At 39.8% G+C, this 16,240-nt stretch overlaps 2 protein-coding genes across 2 annotated transcripts; both read left to right on the forward strand.

Annotated features, from left to right (window-relative positions):
- Window positions 1-454: 454 nt before the first annotated feature.
- Window positions 455-8,392, forward strand: LOC122786610 (sodium-dependent neutral amino acid transporter B(0)AT1-like). The gene is made up of 12 exons (XM_044053032.1): window positions 455-690; window positions 3,938-4,078; window positions 4,160-4,297; window positions 4,377-4,558; window positions 5,232-5,342; window positions 5,425-5,537; window positions 5,647-5,775; window positions 6,454-6,610; window positions 6,697-6,901; window positions 7,002-7,161; window positions 7,862-8,024; window positions 8,163-8,392. Exons 1-12 carry the CDS (start codon window positions 492-494, stop codon window positions 8,316-8,318), a joined length of 1,854 nt encoding a protein of 617 aa, XP_043908967.1. The 5' UTR covers window positions 455-491; the 3' UTR covers window positions 8,319-8,392.
- A 1,983-nt stretch (window positions 8,393-10,375) lies between these two features.
- Window positions 10,376-14,458, forward strand: LOC122786549 (sodium-dependent neutral amino acid transporter B(0)AT3-like). Its single transcript, XM_044052929.1, has 12 exons — window positions 10,376-10,511; window positions 11,333-11,473; window positions 11,699-11,836; window positions 12,222-12,403; window positions 12,487-12,597; window positions 12,700-12,812; window positions 12,894-13,022; window positions 13,097-13,244; window positions 13,412-13,616; window positions 13,734-13,893; window positions 13,995-14,157; window positions 14,263-14,458. The coding sequence occupies exons 1-12, from the start codon at window positions 10,376-10,378 to the stop codon at window positions 14,440-14,442; spliced, it is 1,806 nt and encodes a 601-aa protein (XP_043908864.1). The 3' UTR covers window positions 14,443-14,458.
- The last annotated feature ends 1,782 nt before the right edge of the window (window positions 14,459-16,240 follow it).

Below are 16,240 nucleotides of genomic sequence, written 5' to 3' on the forward strand. Positions count from 1 at the left end.
TATATACATATATATATATATATATATATATAGATAGATAGATATATATGTATATATATATACACATATATATAAATATACATAAATATATACATATATATATAAAAACATACATATATACACATCACCCTTTTCTGTCCCTTGTTTACTGAGTGATTGAGTGAATGACAACGTAAGAACTGGGCCCATCACAGTGGAGAATGTGTACACTTTCAGCTATGACCTTGTTGCCTATGTGATGTGTGCTACTTCCACAGAGCACTTGATTTGGGAGGGGGATATATACGCCATGTAAGCACAAAGCTAAAAAAATAAAACCAGCCCTACAACTACAACAGCAAGGTAATAGGTAGAAGTGCAGAACCTGTGCCGCCTGGTTTGACCTACTGTAGATAAAGTTGCAGATCATAAATGTGTCTCAACCTTGCCAAGTTCACACTCCATGCTGTCAGTCTGACGCACAACAAGGACTCTGCTTTAGAATAGTCGCCATGAGACTGGTTCTTCCCAACCCAGGACTGGATCTGAGGATCCTGAGCTATGACGACCTGGAGAGAATGGATAAGGAGGAGGCCAGTGACAGGCCCAAGTGGGACAACAAAGCCCAGTACATCCTGACCTGTGTGGGCTGCTGCATTGGGATCGGCAACGTGTGGCGATTCCCTTACCTGTGTCAGAGTCATGGAGGAGGTGAGCTATAAGACAAATAGTCAATGGACGTCTTCAGTGATCTTTAACGACTGTGAGAGACCATCTTTCACCTCATTTCATTAAACCAGGGCCGATTTTGCCCTTTGTCAGCTGGCTCCAGCAGCTGTGTGCCTCATTATGTGGAGGATAAAGCAGTAGATAATAAATGAATGATTACAAGAAAGTTGTCATCTGAACTGTGAATGCTTTCCCTTTCAAGGGAATCATTAGTCCTTTGTCTTTTTCAAATAAGAAAGAATGGGATTTGACTGATTAGTCATGACTTTGATGTTCATGGCATGGATGCAGAGAGTGGAACTTCAATTCAAAACAAATCAAGTAAAACAGAATACATGACGGTGGGAGGGAGTCTATAGTTAGAGAGGAATAAAAGTATACTTAAAAAATAATAGAAACACAATAAGAAATGTGGTTCAGAAGAACAGCTTTTGTACTCATCAGTGTGAGTATCTCCGCTCTGCTAATGCTCTGGTTCTACAACGGTTTTACAGTTTGTTGTGATTTGTGTTTATGTTTGGATGTTGCAATGATTATGGGATTTGGCTCACCCAACTCAATAGCCTCACGGGAGTTTAGAAATTCTGCTCCAGACAGTAGCAAAACAAACCTTGCACGTTTTTTTCGGATAATGAAAAATGTGCATTTTAAACACCAAGCTTATACATAAACATACAGATATAGATATAAAGGTTTAGAAAACCTCAAGTCAGTTTACTAGTTTTTTCCAGGTCCAGTCATGAGCACATGTCTTGATCAACCTGCTGTTTGCATACAATCTATTTTTGTTGTAGTTTCCCTTTCAGAAATTATATTCATAAAAGAAAACCATCTATGAAGTAGTTCCACAGGCATATAGGATTATACTTCAACTCAGAGCTCACTGTCACTATTGTAGGGGGCTCTAATGTTACTGTTTATAGGAAAACAAAAGTCCTTGTTGAACACTCTTAGATATTATTATTAAGAGCCCAGTGTGGCACATTATAGACAAATGGCACCATCATCATCTTTATTACTCAGCGCTCTAAATAGTTCCAAGTTCATTTCAGTATCATTTCTTCTGAAGTATTGGGAAAGCAAGAGAGTTCACGAGTCATGAGAGTTCACGAGTTCAGAGGAAAAATACCAGAAAGACAGGCGTTTATTGTACGCCATGGACTCATTGACTCGGCGCAGAGGTTAACTCCGTCTACAAACTACCTGTAGAACTTTCTAGCAGGTAAAGCTATTTATCTTTCATTCTATTTATCTGTTTATTGTTGTGATTGGTATCAAAGCGCCGTTGCCTTTAAAGTGCCTTTAAGGTGCATTGTCAAAGCCATTTTTTGTTATACATTAACCTTCGTATGTGCCTTAGTAAGGGGCTTTGTAAATGTATCTATCATCAGAACCTGTACAGCTTGTCGGTTTTACAACCTGACTAACTTCTGACTAATGAACTGCCACTAACTACCAACTAGTAACTAACTCTAGTTAGTAGCTAACATTTTTGTTCAGGGGCCACATACAGCACAATTTGATCTCAAGGGGGCCGGACCAGTAAAAATAGCAAAACAATAGAATAATAACCTATGAACAACAAGAACTCCTATGTTTTTTCTCCTTTGTTTTACATTAAATGAAGGATAATTTTACAAAACATGAAATTTCTTGAGAAATATAAGTGCAATTTCAACAATATCGTGCCTAAATTTACTATTTACACAGCACACTGGATCTATAAAGAAACAAACATTTAGTCATGTGTATCTGGAGCATTTGACATTAAGTTTAGATTAGGGTGAAATTTTAACAAATTCATCCTGTGGGCCGGATTGGACCCTCTGGCGGGCCGGTTCTGGCCCCCGGGCCGTATGTTTGACACCCCTAGTCTAAACTAACTACTAACTGACTGCTGTTTAACTGTGTATGTGGAATAAACCTTCAGAAAGACAGTCGAGTTGTACCCGCCATACTTGTTCTGGTTACCCTTTCCAGAAGGGAGTATTGAGCTGAAAGGATCAGCCAGTAAAAATCTGGACAGTTGCAAAACCGTAGTCGGCGCCGTATGTGTGGAGTATGGACTGCCAAGTGGAGGACAGCGATCGTGAAGTACCAGGACTGGAGTACTGGTGAAGTCGTGAATCACTAAAACGGAGGAGCCGGAGCAAGGAGCGCTCCTTGCTTGGTTTCTGGTTTCTGGATCCATCCAGAAATCCCCATCACGTGGTGTGTTTCAGAAAAGGATCAAGACCCCCCCCCACACCACCCTCCACGAGAGGCTGGTGGTGTGTTTCGGAAATGGATCAAGACCCCCCCACCACCCTCCATGGGAAATGGATCAATATATTAACCTTTGTATGTGCCTTGGTAAGGGGCTTTGTAAATCTATCTATCATCAGAACCTGTACGACTTGTCGATTTTACAACCTGACTAACTTAGTAGCTAACTGACTGGCTTCTAACTACTAACTGTCTAACTAACTAACTCTAGTTAATAGCTAACTACTGTCTAAACGAACTACTAACTGACTGCAGTCTAACTGCTGTCATGTAACTGTATGTGGAATAAACCTTCAGAAAGACAGTCGAGTTGTACCCGCCGTACTTGTTCTGGTTACCCTTTCCAGAAGGGAGTATTGCGCTGAAAGGATCAGCCAGTAAAAATCTGGACACTACCTGCATATGGAAAATGAGGCAGAGTGGGTGTGGCTGTCACACAGGTTTACATATGAACTTTAATATTGCATGTTTTATTTCCCTATGTAAGTATCTTCGCTAAACAGGCCAATGACTATTGGATATTCAACAATATGAGACTCCTTTTTTAAATATTATTTTCAGTCATTAGTGGGGTGGGGGGGGTTCCATCTCAACTATTCAATGGTGCCACACAAGTCAAGATTGTCATTATTATTATTATGATTAAAAACAAGAAAAACACAACTGGATATAATATACATGTATGTAAATGTAATTAACATATATCTATGTAGAAACTAGCAGTCACATAGTAAATGTCAAATATCAATACACAAAGAGTGTGACATAGTGCGCAATCATTTTTAAATGACTGGATTGGACTTTCTAAATGAAAATTCTAACCATTTATTATTAAATATAACATTTCACATTTCTTGCAGGAACATTTGTTTTTTTTTTTTTTGGGGGTAACCAGTCTATGATAAAAATTAAGATGTTATTAATCTATAATGTGACTCAACAATCCTAACACTGGTTCTCTCAGGTGCCTTTTTAATCCCCTACCTGTTTCTGCTGGTGCTGGAGGGAATGCCTCTCCTGCTACTGGAGTTTGCCATTGGCCAGCGTTTGAGGAAAGGCAGTGTGGGAGTGTGGCGATCCATCAGCCCGTATCTGACCGGTATCGGTAAGTAAAAGAGGCTCTGGAACAAACATGAAAATGGCTTTAATTGAGTGTTTCGTCACAGTTAATGCTGCTGTCTCTCAGGCATAGCCTCCATGCTGGTGTCCCTTCTGGTTGCCCTGTACTACAACACCTTAATAGCCTGGATCATGTGGTATTTCTTCAATTCTTTTCAAAGCCCACTGCCTTGGACACAGTGTCCTCTTAATGAAAATGGGACAGGTATGTATTTAGAGACACAGACACACAGTAAGAATGTTGAAATGTACTCATGATCGCCTAACTTTTTGGGCTTCTGCAGGATTTGTACCCGAGTGTCAAGAGAGCTCCACCGTGGATTACTTCTTTTACCGGGTGACTCTGAATAGTACGGCGTCTATAGCTGACTCTGGAGGAATCCACTGGCCTATAGTGGTCTGTCTATTCGCTGCCTGGTCTGTCATCTGTTTGTGCTACATGCAGGGGATTGGCACTTCTGGCAAGGTTTGTTGAACTACCTGTTTACACAATGCTTTAAAGGTCCAGTGTGTAGAAGTTGTGAAATCTAATGGTGAGACTCCAAAATGCAACAAAAGGAGGACTTCTCCAATCAGCACCTTCCTTTCCCAAGGATCGACATATTTAGACGCCCCCTAGACTGCTGGAGAATTAGTTATCTTGGGAGTGGCAATAAGAGCGGGAAGCATGCCTTATTGTTATGCTGTAAACACTGCTCGACTAATATCTCAGAGGGATTCGGTAGTAGTACACAGAAGGTGTCCACAGTTTCTACTTTTATTGGTTTACTGGGCAGACTTGCCCATACCAAGACAGCAGACATGCTACTGTATCGCTGCAAGAGGCAAACACAACCAGCACAGCGTCTACTTTTATATGTCTATGGTTCCAAGTGTGTCGGGTAATTACGGAGGCCTTTGCATACCAGAAAACACTTTCTCCACTCTTCATTTCTCCCCTTCTCTCTGCAGAATTCCCTCCCTGTAAATCATTGGTTTATGCATCGGGTTACATATGGACAGAGCCACTCTCTTCTTTGTTTGCGTAGTAAGCTTCCACCAGAAATATGAAAGTCCGTCGTTGAAGCCTCCCAAATATACCACACTGGACCTTAAATCAATCACTGTTAGTTCACTTTCTTATCTTGTCGTGACCTCAGGCAGTGTACGTCACTGCCATCCTGCCCTACGTAGTGCTAGCCATCTTCCTGGTCCGAGGACTGACTCTAAAAGGAGCCCTGAATGGAGTCAAGTTCCTCTTCACACCAGATGTATGTTGCAAATCACGATCGTCAAAGCATTACCTCTGCAGTGAAACACGGACAGACAGTAACGTGTGCCTCTTACTTGTAGGTGGATGAGCTGTTACAAGCATCAACCTGGCTGGATGCAGGAGCCCAGGTCTTTTATGCCTTCAGTATAGCGTGGGGAGGCCTTATCTCCTTCTCAAGCTACAATCCTGTTCAGTAAGGAACATTTAGAAGTCACGTTAACCAAACAGCAGTTCAAACATGGAGAAGTCCTTATCAGACATGATGTGTCCTGAGTATTTTGCTTTTTTTTTCTCTTACCAAGCAACAACTGCATGCAAGATGCTGTGATGTTGACTGCAGTTACTGGCATGACCTCTATCTTTGCTGCCACAGTCACCTACACCATCATCGGCTTCAGGGCCACTGAGAAATATGACAATTGTGTTAGTCAGTGAGTACCTTGTGTCAGTGAGTAGTCACAGGATCTGGGTTTAAAGTGAAATCAAATATTTGTTTTGAGACATATATATTTGAGATATATTCGTCCATCTCTATATCTGTTACATGTTTGATTTCCGTAGAAGTATCTTTTCTTTCTTTTCCATAAGTATTTTGATTGTAAATTTGAATTTCATGGCAACATGTTACACTTGAAATTGAGAGCAAGGATTTGGTTGTGGAGAAACAATTTTTACAGCAGCTCCCATCGCAACAACTATGATTTGGTCAAACTGAGAGTAAGCTTTCAGCCGGGGATAATTGAACAAACAGAAACATACCACACAGCACTGTGTTTACAAGCATATGGATATGAAGCAATTAACTTGTCACTGGCACTGAATTACAGGATCTAAATAAACTCTATATAAAAGGAGTGACCATAAAGTCCAGTGGGCAGCTCTCAGGTTGTAGGGTAAGAAGAATTATCAATTTGTTTTAAGCATTACCACATTTATATGATTCTTCTTATTATGTGTGTGTATGTTTTTGTCTTGAAAATCAGCTGTTGTTTATCACTGAAGAAAATATTGTGACGTCAGGTAACTGCGATAGAACCAAATGATCCGCTCTATCGTGTCGATGCAGACTCGGTGCAGTCTGATTCAGCAGTGACGTTTTTTGCTTCTAGGAACATCGTGACGATGATCAATGCATTTGATCTCCATGAAGATAACATCACCACAAGCAACTACGAGGCGGCGTACAATCGCCTCAACAGCTCCTATCCTGACATTGTTCTTGGATTGGATATCAAAACGTGTGACATGCACACATTTCTCAGTGAGGTAACTATATTTACTGATGTCATCTTATTAATAACTTTGTTTTTACTATCGTTGTTTATTCTTATCTTGATGGTTTGTTTGTGCAGGGAGTGGAGGGAACTGGTATGGCCTTTATTGTGTTCGCAGAGGCCATTACAAAGATGCCCGGTTCCCCGTTCTGGTCTGTCCTCTTTTTCTTCATGCTTCTCTGCTTGGGGATTTCAAGCCTTTTTGCCAACATTGAAGGAGTGGTGGTACCCCTGAGAGACTTGAACGTGTTTCCTAAAAAATGGCCCCAAGAAGCCGTAACTGGTATTCACTGTGTTTACTTAAAACCTTTTAGCTGTGCAACCCAAGTTGACTGGATTCCGTGATTTCTCTTTAACTGGATTTTTGTGTGCGTGTGATTCAGGGACAACATGTTTTCTGGCCTTCATCATTTCCCTCGTATTTGCACAGCGGTCAGGGCTTTATTGGGTAACCCTCTTTGACAACTTTGCTGGATCTATTCCACTTCTGACCATTGGATTTTTCGAGTTGATAGCTGTTGTGCACATCTATGGCATAGACAGGTCAGTGCACAAAGCTCCTGGATTTGCAAATTATGTTCTAAAATGACCACATTACCAACCACAATAGTTTTAAAATAACACCTCATGATGATATGTCTTTGTAACTTGTATGTTTTGATACCTTTGCCACGACACAAACACATATATAACAAAGGCCTTGTTTTACTGCAGCCCAAATCAGATTTGTATCTGATCTTCCTGACTGACAGCATGACTGTTCACATTATATCTAAATGGATTTCTATAGGCACAGGCCACACCTCACAAAAACAAGAAGTCGAAACAATATAGACAACAGAAATTTGTGCCTCTTTCTGTTCCAAATGGGACAGAAGGACGGCGCAAACTTTCTTCCGATTTTTAAACTATTGTCCACTGTGTCGATTAATGTGTGTTTCTTCTGAATAGAAAAACCTGAAAGTTAATGTTGTATCGGTATTTGACTTCCTGCCCTGCTCGCTAGTTTCCCAAGCGTGCCAGGGAACTACTGTGGCCTTTGGGCATGAACAAGGGTGTCAGAAACATGGTGATGGTCTCTTTTAACCAAGGCCCTTGCCTACAGCACAAATAATCTTTTACATTAAAGCAATTTAATATTAAATCAAAAATAGATTCAGTTTCTGCCAATAAATCCATCTTAAATGTTACACACTAGACAAGGTTATATTGTCATATTAATAAAATCCCTTTCACGTTTCAGGTTGAACGAGGACTTGAAGTTCATGATCGGATATAAACCATCCATATTCTGGCAGATTACGTGGAGGTTCATCAGTCCCGTAATCATCCTGGTTATCTTAGTTTTCTACATGGTGATTCAAGCTCAAGAGGAACTTACTCACTTAGTCTGGGATCCCAGTTCTGTAAGCTCACTAACTATCAACAGTATATCTGTGATCATCAGACCTGATCTCAGGGTCACCATGAAAAGGATGGTAAATGTTGTATTGTGATAATAGCAACGACTTTTGTTTACTAATTCTACCTTTTGTGGTTCACAGGAGAATTTTCCGTCTCTGGCTTCAATACCATATCCTTCCTGGGTCAGTGCGGTCATATTTGTTTTGGCCGGAGTACCAAGTCTGGTTGTGCCCATGTACACATTATGTAGGCTGGTCTTAGTTTACTGCAGAAAGAACATCTCAAACAGTGATTGAAACATCCAAAAAAATACAGTGTCACATGTGTAATGTGCTATTAATTTGTTTCCTCCTTTCTTAAGAGACTTTGTTTGAATTACAACTACAAACAGTTTGTAAATTGTACTTCTTTGTTTCTGAACGTTTCTTGTTTATTATTGTCTGTAATAATAATAAAGTATAAGATTTAGATTAATAAAGTATAAGACTGAATCAATATGCTCAACTATTAGTGCATGTTTTTCTTCATTGCACCTGCCACTAAATTAAAGTTGCTGTAGCTTTGCTTTGACTCAATATCAGACCATATGGGGGGTTTTGCAGAAGCATTTGTACCCCAGCAGGTGGCGGGAACTTTGTGGAGCCGCACAAATTCAACACAATTCTGTCATTCTGTCTCTTTTTTTCACTGATTTGGATAACTCTGCAGGTGCTTTTGTACATTTGTTTTTTTACAATAAACCCAATAAAATAGGGAAACTCGTGCAATCAACTGCTTTATATACAGCTGTATTTGTGGTGTCAAATGTCTTTGATGTTAATGAGAAACTTATTCTCCATAATCTATGGTATAATGTTAATAAATAAGCAATATTTTCTTTGTGACACTGCACTGCTTATCAGTGATTACATCCCCCTATTGCTCATAGTGACCACCAGCCAGAACAATTATTTACTCTAGACCTTTCTAGTCATTTACATTAAAGTGTAATTAAACCCCTTAACCACTGTTTGCAGGTGAAAACCAAGGAGACATGCTGCTACAGTGTGTGTGTGTGTGTGTGCAAAATATTACCGTGAAGAGCAGGGGTGTCAAACTCAAATGACCTGGGGGCCAGTGAGCATCTAGTCTGGTCAAGAGGGGGCCTGTCTAGAGAAAACAAAAAACAAAACAGCTTTTCAGCTGCGGGTGGACAATATGAGATATCCATGATGGTATCAGACATCATTTCAAATGTGTGCTTGTTTGATATAAAATGATGCATACTTCACAATGAAAACATATTGATGATGCACAAAAACAGAGAAATAAATAGAAAATCTAGCAAGTAATGACGAGGATAACTATAATTAAAACATGTAATTTAATGTCGAGTGTAATACATTCAATAAAGCAATAATTACAACCGAATATCTTATTAGAATTATAAAAATATTGCAAGCAAATATATTTAGTCTCATATTCTGTCTATATTCCATCACCCCGCTGGCAGCTGTGTGGACGGGCCGCATGTAATTGATTGGAGGGCCACTAGTTTGACACCCCTGATGTACAGGGTTGTTATCGCCTGGTATTGCTAACAAAGGCTAGAATAAGATACATCTGCATCCAGGTGTTTTTTCCGACTTGTCAGTCGAACTCAGGGATGATGTCACTCGCAGTTCAGAGTTCTGATGCAAATGGAGGCAGCACTGGGAGTCTACTTTGATCAAGAAAGGAATTCCTTCTGGATTGGCTTTGAAGATGCAAAAAGATTCTTCTATGTTGGCGGTAGGAACTTCGATCTGCGCCGAAAAAAAACTAAAACTGGTGGAAATTAAGAAGAAAAAGAGGAGAAACTTTGAACTGTTATTAAGAGCATCAACTTGTGGAGGGTAGCATTACACCCCTCAGTAAACAAATTCAGGATTGGCTTTGAAGATGCAAAACCACTTTCAGTCTTTACTGCCAGAAATTATAAAATAGAAGACCACGATTTGCACCAAAGGACCTCGCTCTGGTTCATCCTGATAGTGTGAAGCTCCTTTCATGCTGTTTTGGAAAAATCCAAAATTGTCTTTCTAGCGTAACAGCTACTAAGTGATCAATACAATAATACAACATAAATCTTTAAAACGGAATATATAGCTAAATTATTTGACAGTTTCTTTACTCACACTTTCACCTATGCTTAAATCTAAACACTTAATCCTGAACACCTGATGTTCAGATGATCTCTATCCGTCTGTCTCTTGTTTTAAGTCTGTCTTCTTCATAAAAACCTCTCAAGGCTCTACTCAAAGTGGAATCTAACTAGACAGTGAAGGATAGCCCTTGTAGCCCCTGAATTATTGTCACTAAACTGAGGATCAGCATGAAAAATATTTCTGTGGAACAGGAAAGACCCCAATGGGACAACAAGGTCCAGTACCTGTTGACATGCATTGGCTTTGCAGTTGGATTTGGGAATATTTGGCGTTTTCCCTACCTTTGCCAAATTTATGGAGGAGGTAAGAAGCTTAGAAGAAGTTTACATCATCTATTTCATTGCTGTGGGCAATTACATTACTGTATCACATGTTTACATATAGGCATGGTTTTATTTGTCAATAACAAATGGGACAATGTGCATGGAAAATGAGCCTTATCTTTGTGTGATTCATCACAGGGGAAGCAGGAAGCTTTTCAACACTCGCTGGCTTAGATTCCAGTATTTACTTCCTCATAGCTCTGCATGTGATATCAGGCTCGAGAGCCACACATTCCTAAAGGACCAGGGTCAGGGTAAAGTTAAACCAACAGTTGATCCTTGAAGCGTGCACAAATCTATCAACTTCATACACTGAGACTTGTAGTTTCAGACGCAGCTGAGCGTTTGACCTCATCTTTGAGATCAGTCACCTACATAATCTTTCCTTAGACTACTTGGTACACACACAGTGATGAGAACTATTTTCCGGAACCTCGAAAACACAACTGTTGTGTCACCAATATATTTGTGTATCTGTACTACATAGTTATCCAGCATTACTAAAAAAAACAAGAAAATATAACCACTATTAGGGGAAAATGACTTCATCATTATTATCATTATCATAATCTTAAGTATCTTCAGCCATAATAAGTAAATAAGCTCAAATAATGGTGTGATTGAATTCAAGTCAATTACACTAGAATATATATTTTTTGCAGCATAGATAATGATAATTAAAAGCATTTGTCACTGAGTAAAATCCCGAATGATCATACAACCAATTGTTTTGCAGTTTTTTGTCTCAGCAAAATGAGTTGATGATTCAGCAGATATTTATTTTTTACTCATCATCTCCAGGTGCGTTCCTCATCCCCTACCTCATCGCTTTAGTGTTCGAGGGCCTGCCCCTGCTCTACCTGGAGCTGGCTATAGGACAAAGGCTCCGCAAGGGCAGCATCGGCGCCTGGAGTGCCATCTCACCACTGCTGGGTGGCATCGGTATGTAAACTTAGTAAAAACTATTACACAGTTTTATTTTGTTTGTCCACTTCTGTTACCTCTTTTAAATCCTGGAGTCATTTCTTACAAAGAATGTTAATATTAACTTAAGTGCAATAACAAGCGGTAGATAATGGAAGGATGGGAGATTGTTGGACCTTTATTATTTTCACATGCTGTTGTGCTTTTTTGTATGTGCTTTAATTAAATGACTTCAATATGCAGGCATTGCCTCCATGGTGGTGTCATTCCTGATATGCGTTTTCTACAACACCATCATGGCCTGGGTGCTCTGGTACTTCATTAACTCCTTCCGAAACCCGTTGCCGTGGAGACATTGTCCACTGCAGGACAACAGCACAGGTAACAAAGATCCACCTGTCTGTCATTCCGGCTGCCCATGATGACTGCATTGTCACACACACTGTTAACCTGCAGTGTAATAAGTTAATTTGTTTTATTTTAAGTCGATGTCTAGATTTACCTTGAACTTACTAAACTATCAAAGTTGACAGCATCAGATTGTTCTATGGCACAAAAGGATACGCCAAAACGAAATGACGAGCTATTCTTTTAGCGAAAGTTTCACTATGAAGCAGATACTATAACATACGACAAGAAACTGATATGAAAATATATAACATTCAGCCAACATTCAGGTACAAAACCAAAGCCAATAATTAATCCTATTAAGAAATATAGATCTTCCTTTGTTAATGTTTTCCAACCTGTTCGTGCATCTGTGTAGGTGACAGTGAGGAGTGTGAAAAGAGCACTGCAGTGAATTATTTCTGGTACCGCAAGACCCTGGACATCACGCCTAATATTGAGACGAACGGCTCTATGCAATGGTGGATAGTCATGTGTCTGGCCAGTGCCTGGTGCGTGGTCTACATCTGTTTTATCAAAGGCATCAAGTCCATGGGAAAGGTCAGTTTACCCTAAGAAAACATACAGAAACTAATTTTAAAAAAGTGTCCACTGTATCAAATAACTGTTTTTTGAATATACAGGCTGTGTATGTGACATCTACCTTCCCTTACCTGGTGCTCACTGTCTTCCTGATTCGTGGCCTCACTCTGCCTGGAGCTACTGATGGACTGCTGTACCTCTTATCTCCTGATGTAAGTGTGGTGAATGATTGGTGAATTTCTACAATTAATGTAAGTTTGTTTCTTCTATGACAAAAGCAACAATCTGACGCGTTATCTTTATGCTCACTACAGTGGAAAATATTGAAGAACCCTCGTGTGTGGCTAGATGCTGCCACCCAGATCTTCTTCTCTCTTTCTGTGGCATTTGGGGGTCTCATAGCTTTCGCCAGCTATAATGAAGAGAAGTAAGACCTAAACCTACACACGTGTCCCGTGAAACACATAATGCACTTGAACTTGCCTTTGATTGTGTTCTGTGTCTTTAGAAACAATTGTGAGAGGGATACACTTATAGTAGGACTACTAAACAGCGCCACATCTCTATACGCCTCTATACCAATCTTCTCTATTCTGGGATTTAAAGCCAACAGCGTCTTTAACGCCTGCCTACAAGAGTATGTATGCACATCAGTAAAAAAACATCTTCTTTGCTTCCAAGTACCAATGAACTTTTGTATCTCTTCTGCAGAAACATCTTGGCTCTGACCAACCACTTTGAGTTATCAGACCAGAACATTACAGTGGACAACTATGAGCACTGGGTTAAAAATCTGACCCAGACTGAGGTGGCCAGTTTGCACCTGAGGCACTGTGACCTTAAAACATTTCTTGACCAGGTACTGGAATTTTAAAAACATGTCTAATCTTTCTAATGTTTGTCTTCCCCTAAATGATCGACTCTTTCCTCCCCTTACTTTCCCGTAGTACAGAACATCATGTGCCAGTATAACACAGTCAGTCAGTTTCTGTTTCCTCATTAGTTTCTTTTAATCTTCCTCCACAGAGTGTTTCAGGTACTGGCCTGGCTTTTATTGTGTTCACCGAGGCAGTGATAGAGATGCCAGGCTCGCAGGTATGGGCCGTACTGTTCTTCATTATGCTTTTCAGCTTGGGCCTCTCCACCATGTTTGGCAACCTGGAGGGAGTGCTCACACCCATCAACGACCTCAAACTGGTGCCTAAGTGCATCCCAAAAGAACTTGTTACAGGTACATTTAGATCTTATAAAAATGTTTTTTTAAATAATAAAAAAAAAAAAAAATAATAATTAAATTGTGTCGCTTTTTAATTAGTTTTCATAAAAGTTCTCTTTCTCTCTTTTATAGCCATTGTCTGCTTGATTGCCTTCCTGACGGCTCTCATCTTCACAATGGGTTCAGGGAACTACTGGCTCGAGGTCTTTAACAGCTACGTGGGCTCCGTACCTCTACTCATCATTGCAACAATGGAGATCATTGGAGCTTCTTATGTTCGGGGAATGAAAACGTATTTCCCATTTCTTCTTCCTCCATTTCAACAAACCAATGTAGTTTTCAGTCGTCAGATTCAAGTACAATTTGAACCCCCATGTTTTGTTTTCTTGATAGTTTCAGTGAAGATATCCAGTTCATGACTGGGAAGAAGCCCAACATCTTTTGGAGGGCATGCTGGATGGTGATCAGTCCTTTATTGCTAATACTGGTGATGATTGCCTATGTGGTTGTGGAGGTACAGCAACACCTCAGCTATTCTGCATGGAACCCAGCTTATGTAAGTAATAATAAGTAAGCAGAATAAGGTGTTGGCATATATTATTAACTACAGTATTTTCTTGGGTTAAACATTTTAAATGTTTCTTTTGGTCCATTTCCACAGGAATTATTCCCCCAATCTGAAATGAAGCCATACCCAGACTGGGTCTGTGCCATAATTGTCCTCCTCTGCGTAGTCCCTGTGCTTTCCATCCCTATGGTACCCATCTACAAACTGATCTGTCATGGGCTCAAGAGGTCCTCGGTTCCCCCTGAACACAACCCCTACTGCATTGATACTTAGGAAACCTCTCCATGGTCATCACCAAGTGTTGTTAGCTTTCAAATCAATAGAGAGGCCATACATATGCTGGACCTATTAGGACCTGGCCTCACAGGGCAACTCACAGCTGCTTCCTGTGTTTATGTAATAGTTTATCATCACAATGAAACACACAAGCCTTCTGTGTATCCATCCATCCATTATCTACTGCTACACGGGCGGTGATGTGCCAATCTCAGCTGACATAGGGTGATAGGTGGGGGACACACTGGACAGTTGGCCAGTCCATCACAGGACCACATAGAGATAAACAAACATTCACTCTCACAGCCACACTGACAATAAATTGAAAAGCATTGCATGTTTTTGGACTGTGAGAGGAAGCTGGAGAACCCAGAGAAAGGAAGTGATTAATTTTAATTAAATTATAAGAAAGACGGAGACAACAATATTGCGCTAACAGAGTGAGACCGGCTACAAAGTGTCCACAAAATGTTTCAGAACACATGGGGAGAACAAGCAAGCTCCAAACAGAAAGGCTCTTGTTCCGACAGGATCACAGACCTGGGTCTTTTTGCAGCAAGGTAACAGTTGTGTGGCTCTAATATAATATAGATATTTACAACATATTATAAAAATCATCCACAACACACAGGCAGGGACAGAAGCAAAATAGAACCTCTCTGCATGGATGCTCCAGAAGCTCAGTTGCCGCTGGCTAGTAGCACACCTCGTACAATATGTGGCTACATTTGCTCATTAAAAGTTAATCATTAATAACAATACCATTGTTTAAAGACTCAAATGTTCTGCACACTGCTCATACGGATCCATTAAAACACACACCACACAGTATCCTGAACAGTATTTACCCCAGAGCCATCATCACACTGAGCAATAAACTCAAAAACCTGCCAACGTTACACTACAGCACCTGCATTATTATTGTGAAATGGAAATTGTTTTACTTAATTACCTCTTTAAAATGCATGCATCGGCAGTGACTGAATGATTGTGGGGTTAAATGAAAGTAAGTTGGAACACATAAATATACATATTTATTGTATAATGTATTGTTTAATGTATGAGTCTGTATCCTGACAGTGCACCTGCAGTTGTTGTATAATAATACAATGACAATAAAATATCTAATCCAACACTGACTCTGCTCTACTATAGGCCCAAACCCATGTTTTTTTAATCGTTTATTGCACCCGTCTATAAAATAAAGAGTCGATTTGCTTTGACTCATTACTGCACAGTATCGAGGCATTGTAGAAGCATCTTTACACCAGCAGGTGGCAGAAACAGACAACTCTTTGAAGCAATATGAATGCAAAACTACAGATGTTCATCGTCCTTTTCTAAGCCAAAAGTTTGCAAAGGCCTTGTTTCTGCTTCATTTAGGAAGCATTTTACTACTATACAGTGTCATTTGACAATATGTTTTTAAAAAATGTTGCCACTTACAAAGTTCTCACAAGATAATGATGGCTTTAAGATTTAAAATAATATAGTCATGAAAGTATCCTGTGTTTGAGTCACAATACCAGTTGCACTGGCAAGAATGGTATCGATATTTACAGTAGATTTGAAAGCTTTGGATCATAAACACTTCTCCATTATTCTGGTACAAGCCAGATATTTAATATATCAGATTTGATATGGATTGTAATCTGACTTTTTAGTTATTAAGTGTTAGCAGTCCTTGTCGCCTCCGCATTGGCATGTGAATGTGAAGGGGTTTTTCTTCTCCTTTTCATTTGAATAATATGATCACTGTGTGATATTTGTGTAGATCTGTGAGAAACATGTTTTC

This window comes from Solea senegalensis, linkage group LG20, assembly GCF_019176455.1.
Source record: "Solea senegalensis isolate Sse05_10M linkage group LG20, IFAPA_SoseM_1, whole genome shotgun sequence".
Taxonomy (NCBI): Eukaryota; Metazoa; Chordata; class Actinopteri; order Pleuronectiformes; family Soleidae; genus Solea; species Solea senegalensis.

Bases quoted from the DNA above. Each gene is read 5' to 3' on its own strand.
- LOC122786610 (XM_044053032.1), top strand. From the start codon at position 492: ATGAGACTGGTTCTTCCCAACCCAGGACTGGATCTGAGGATCCTGAGC. The intron at 691-3,937 runs GTGAGCTATAAG...TGGTTCTCTCAG, and splicing joins GTGTCAGAGTCATGGAGGAG to GTGCCTTTTTAATCCCCTAC. The intron at 4,079-4,159 runs GTAAGTAAAAGA...GCTGTCTCTCAG, and splicing joins CCCGTATCTGACCGGTATCG to GCATAGCCTCCATGCTGGTG.
- LOC122786549 (XM_044052929.1), top strand. From the start codon at position 10,376: ATGAAAAATATTTCTGTGGAACAGGAAAGACCCCAATGGGACAACAAG. The intron at 10,512-11,332 runs GTAAGAAGCTTA...CATCATCTCCAG, and splicing joins TTGCCAAATTTATGGAGGAG to GTGCGTTCCTCATCCCCTAC. The intron at 13,023-13,096 runs GTATGTATGCAC...TCTCTTCTGCAG, and splicing joins TTTAACGCCTGCCTACAAGA to AAACATCTTGGCTCTGACCA.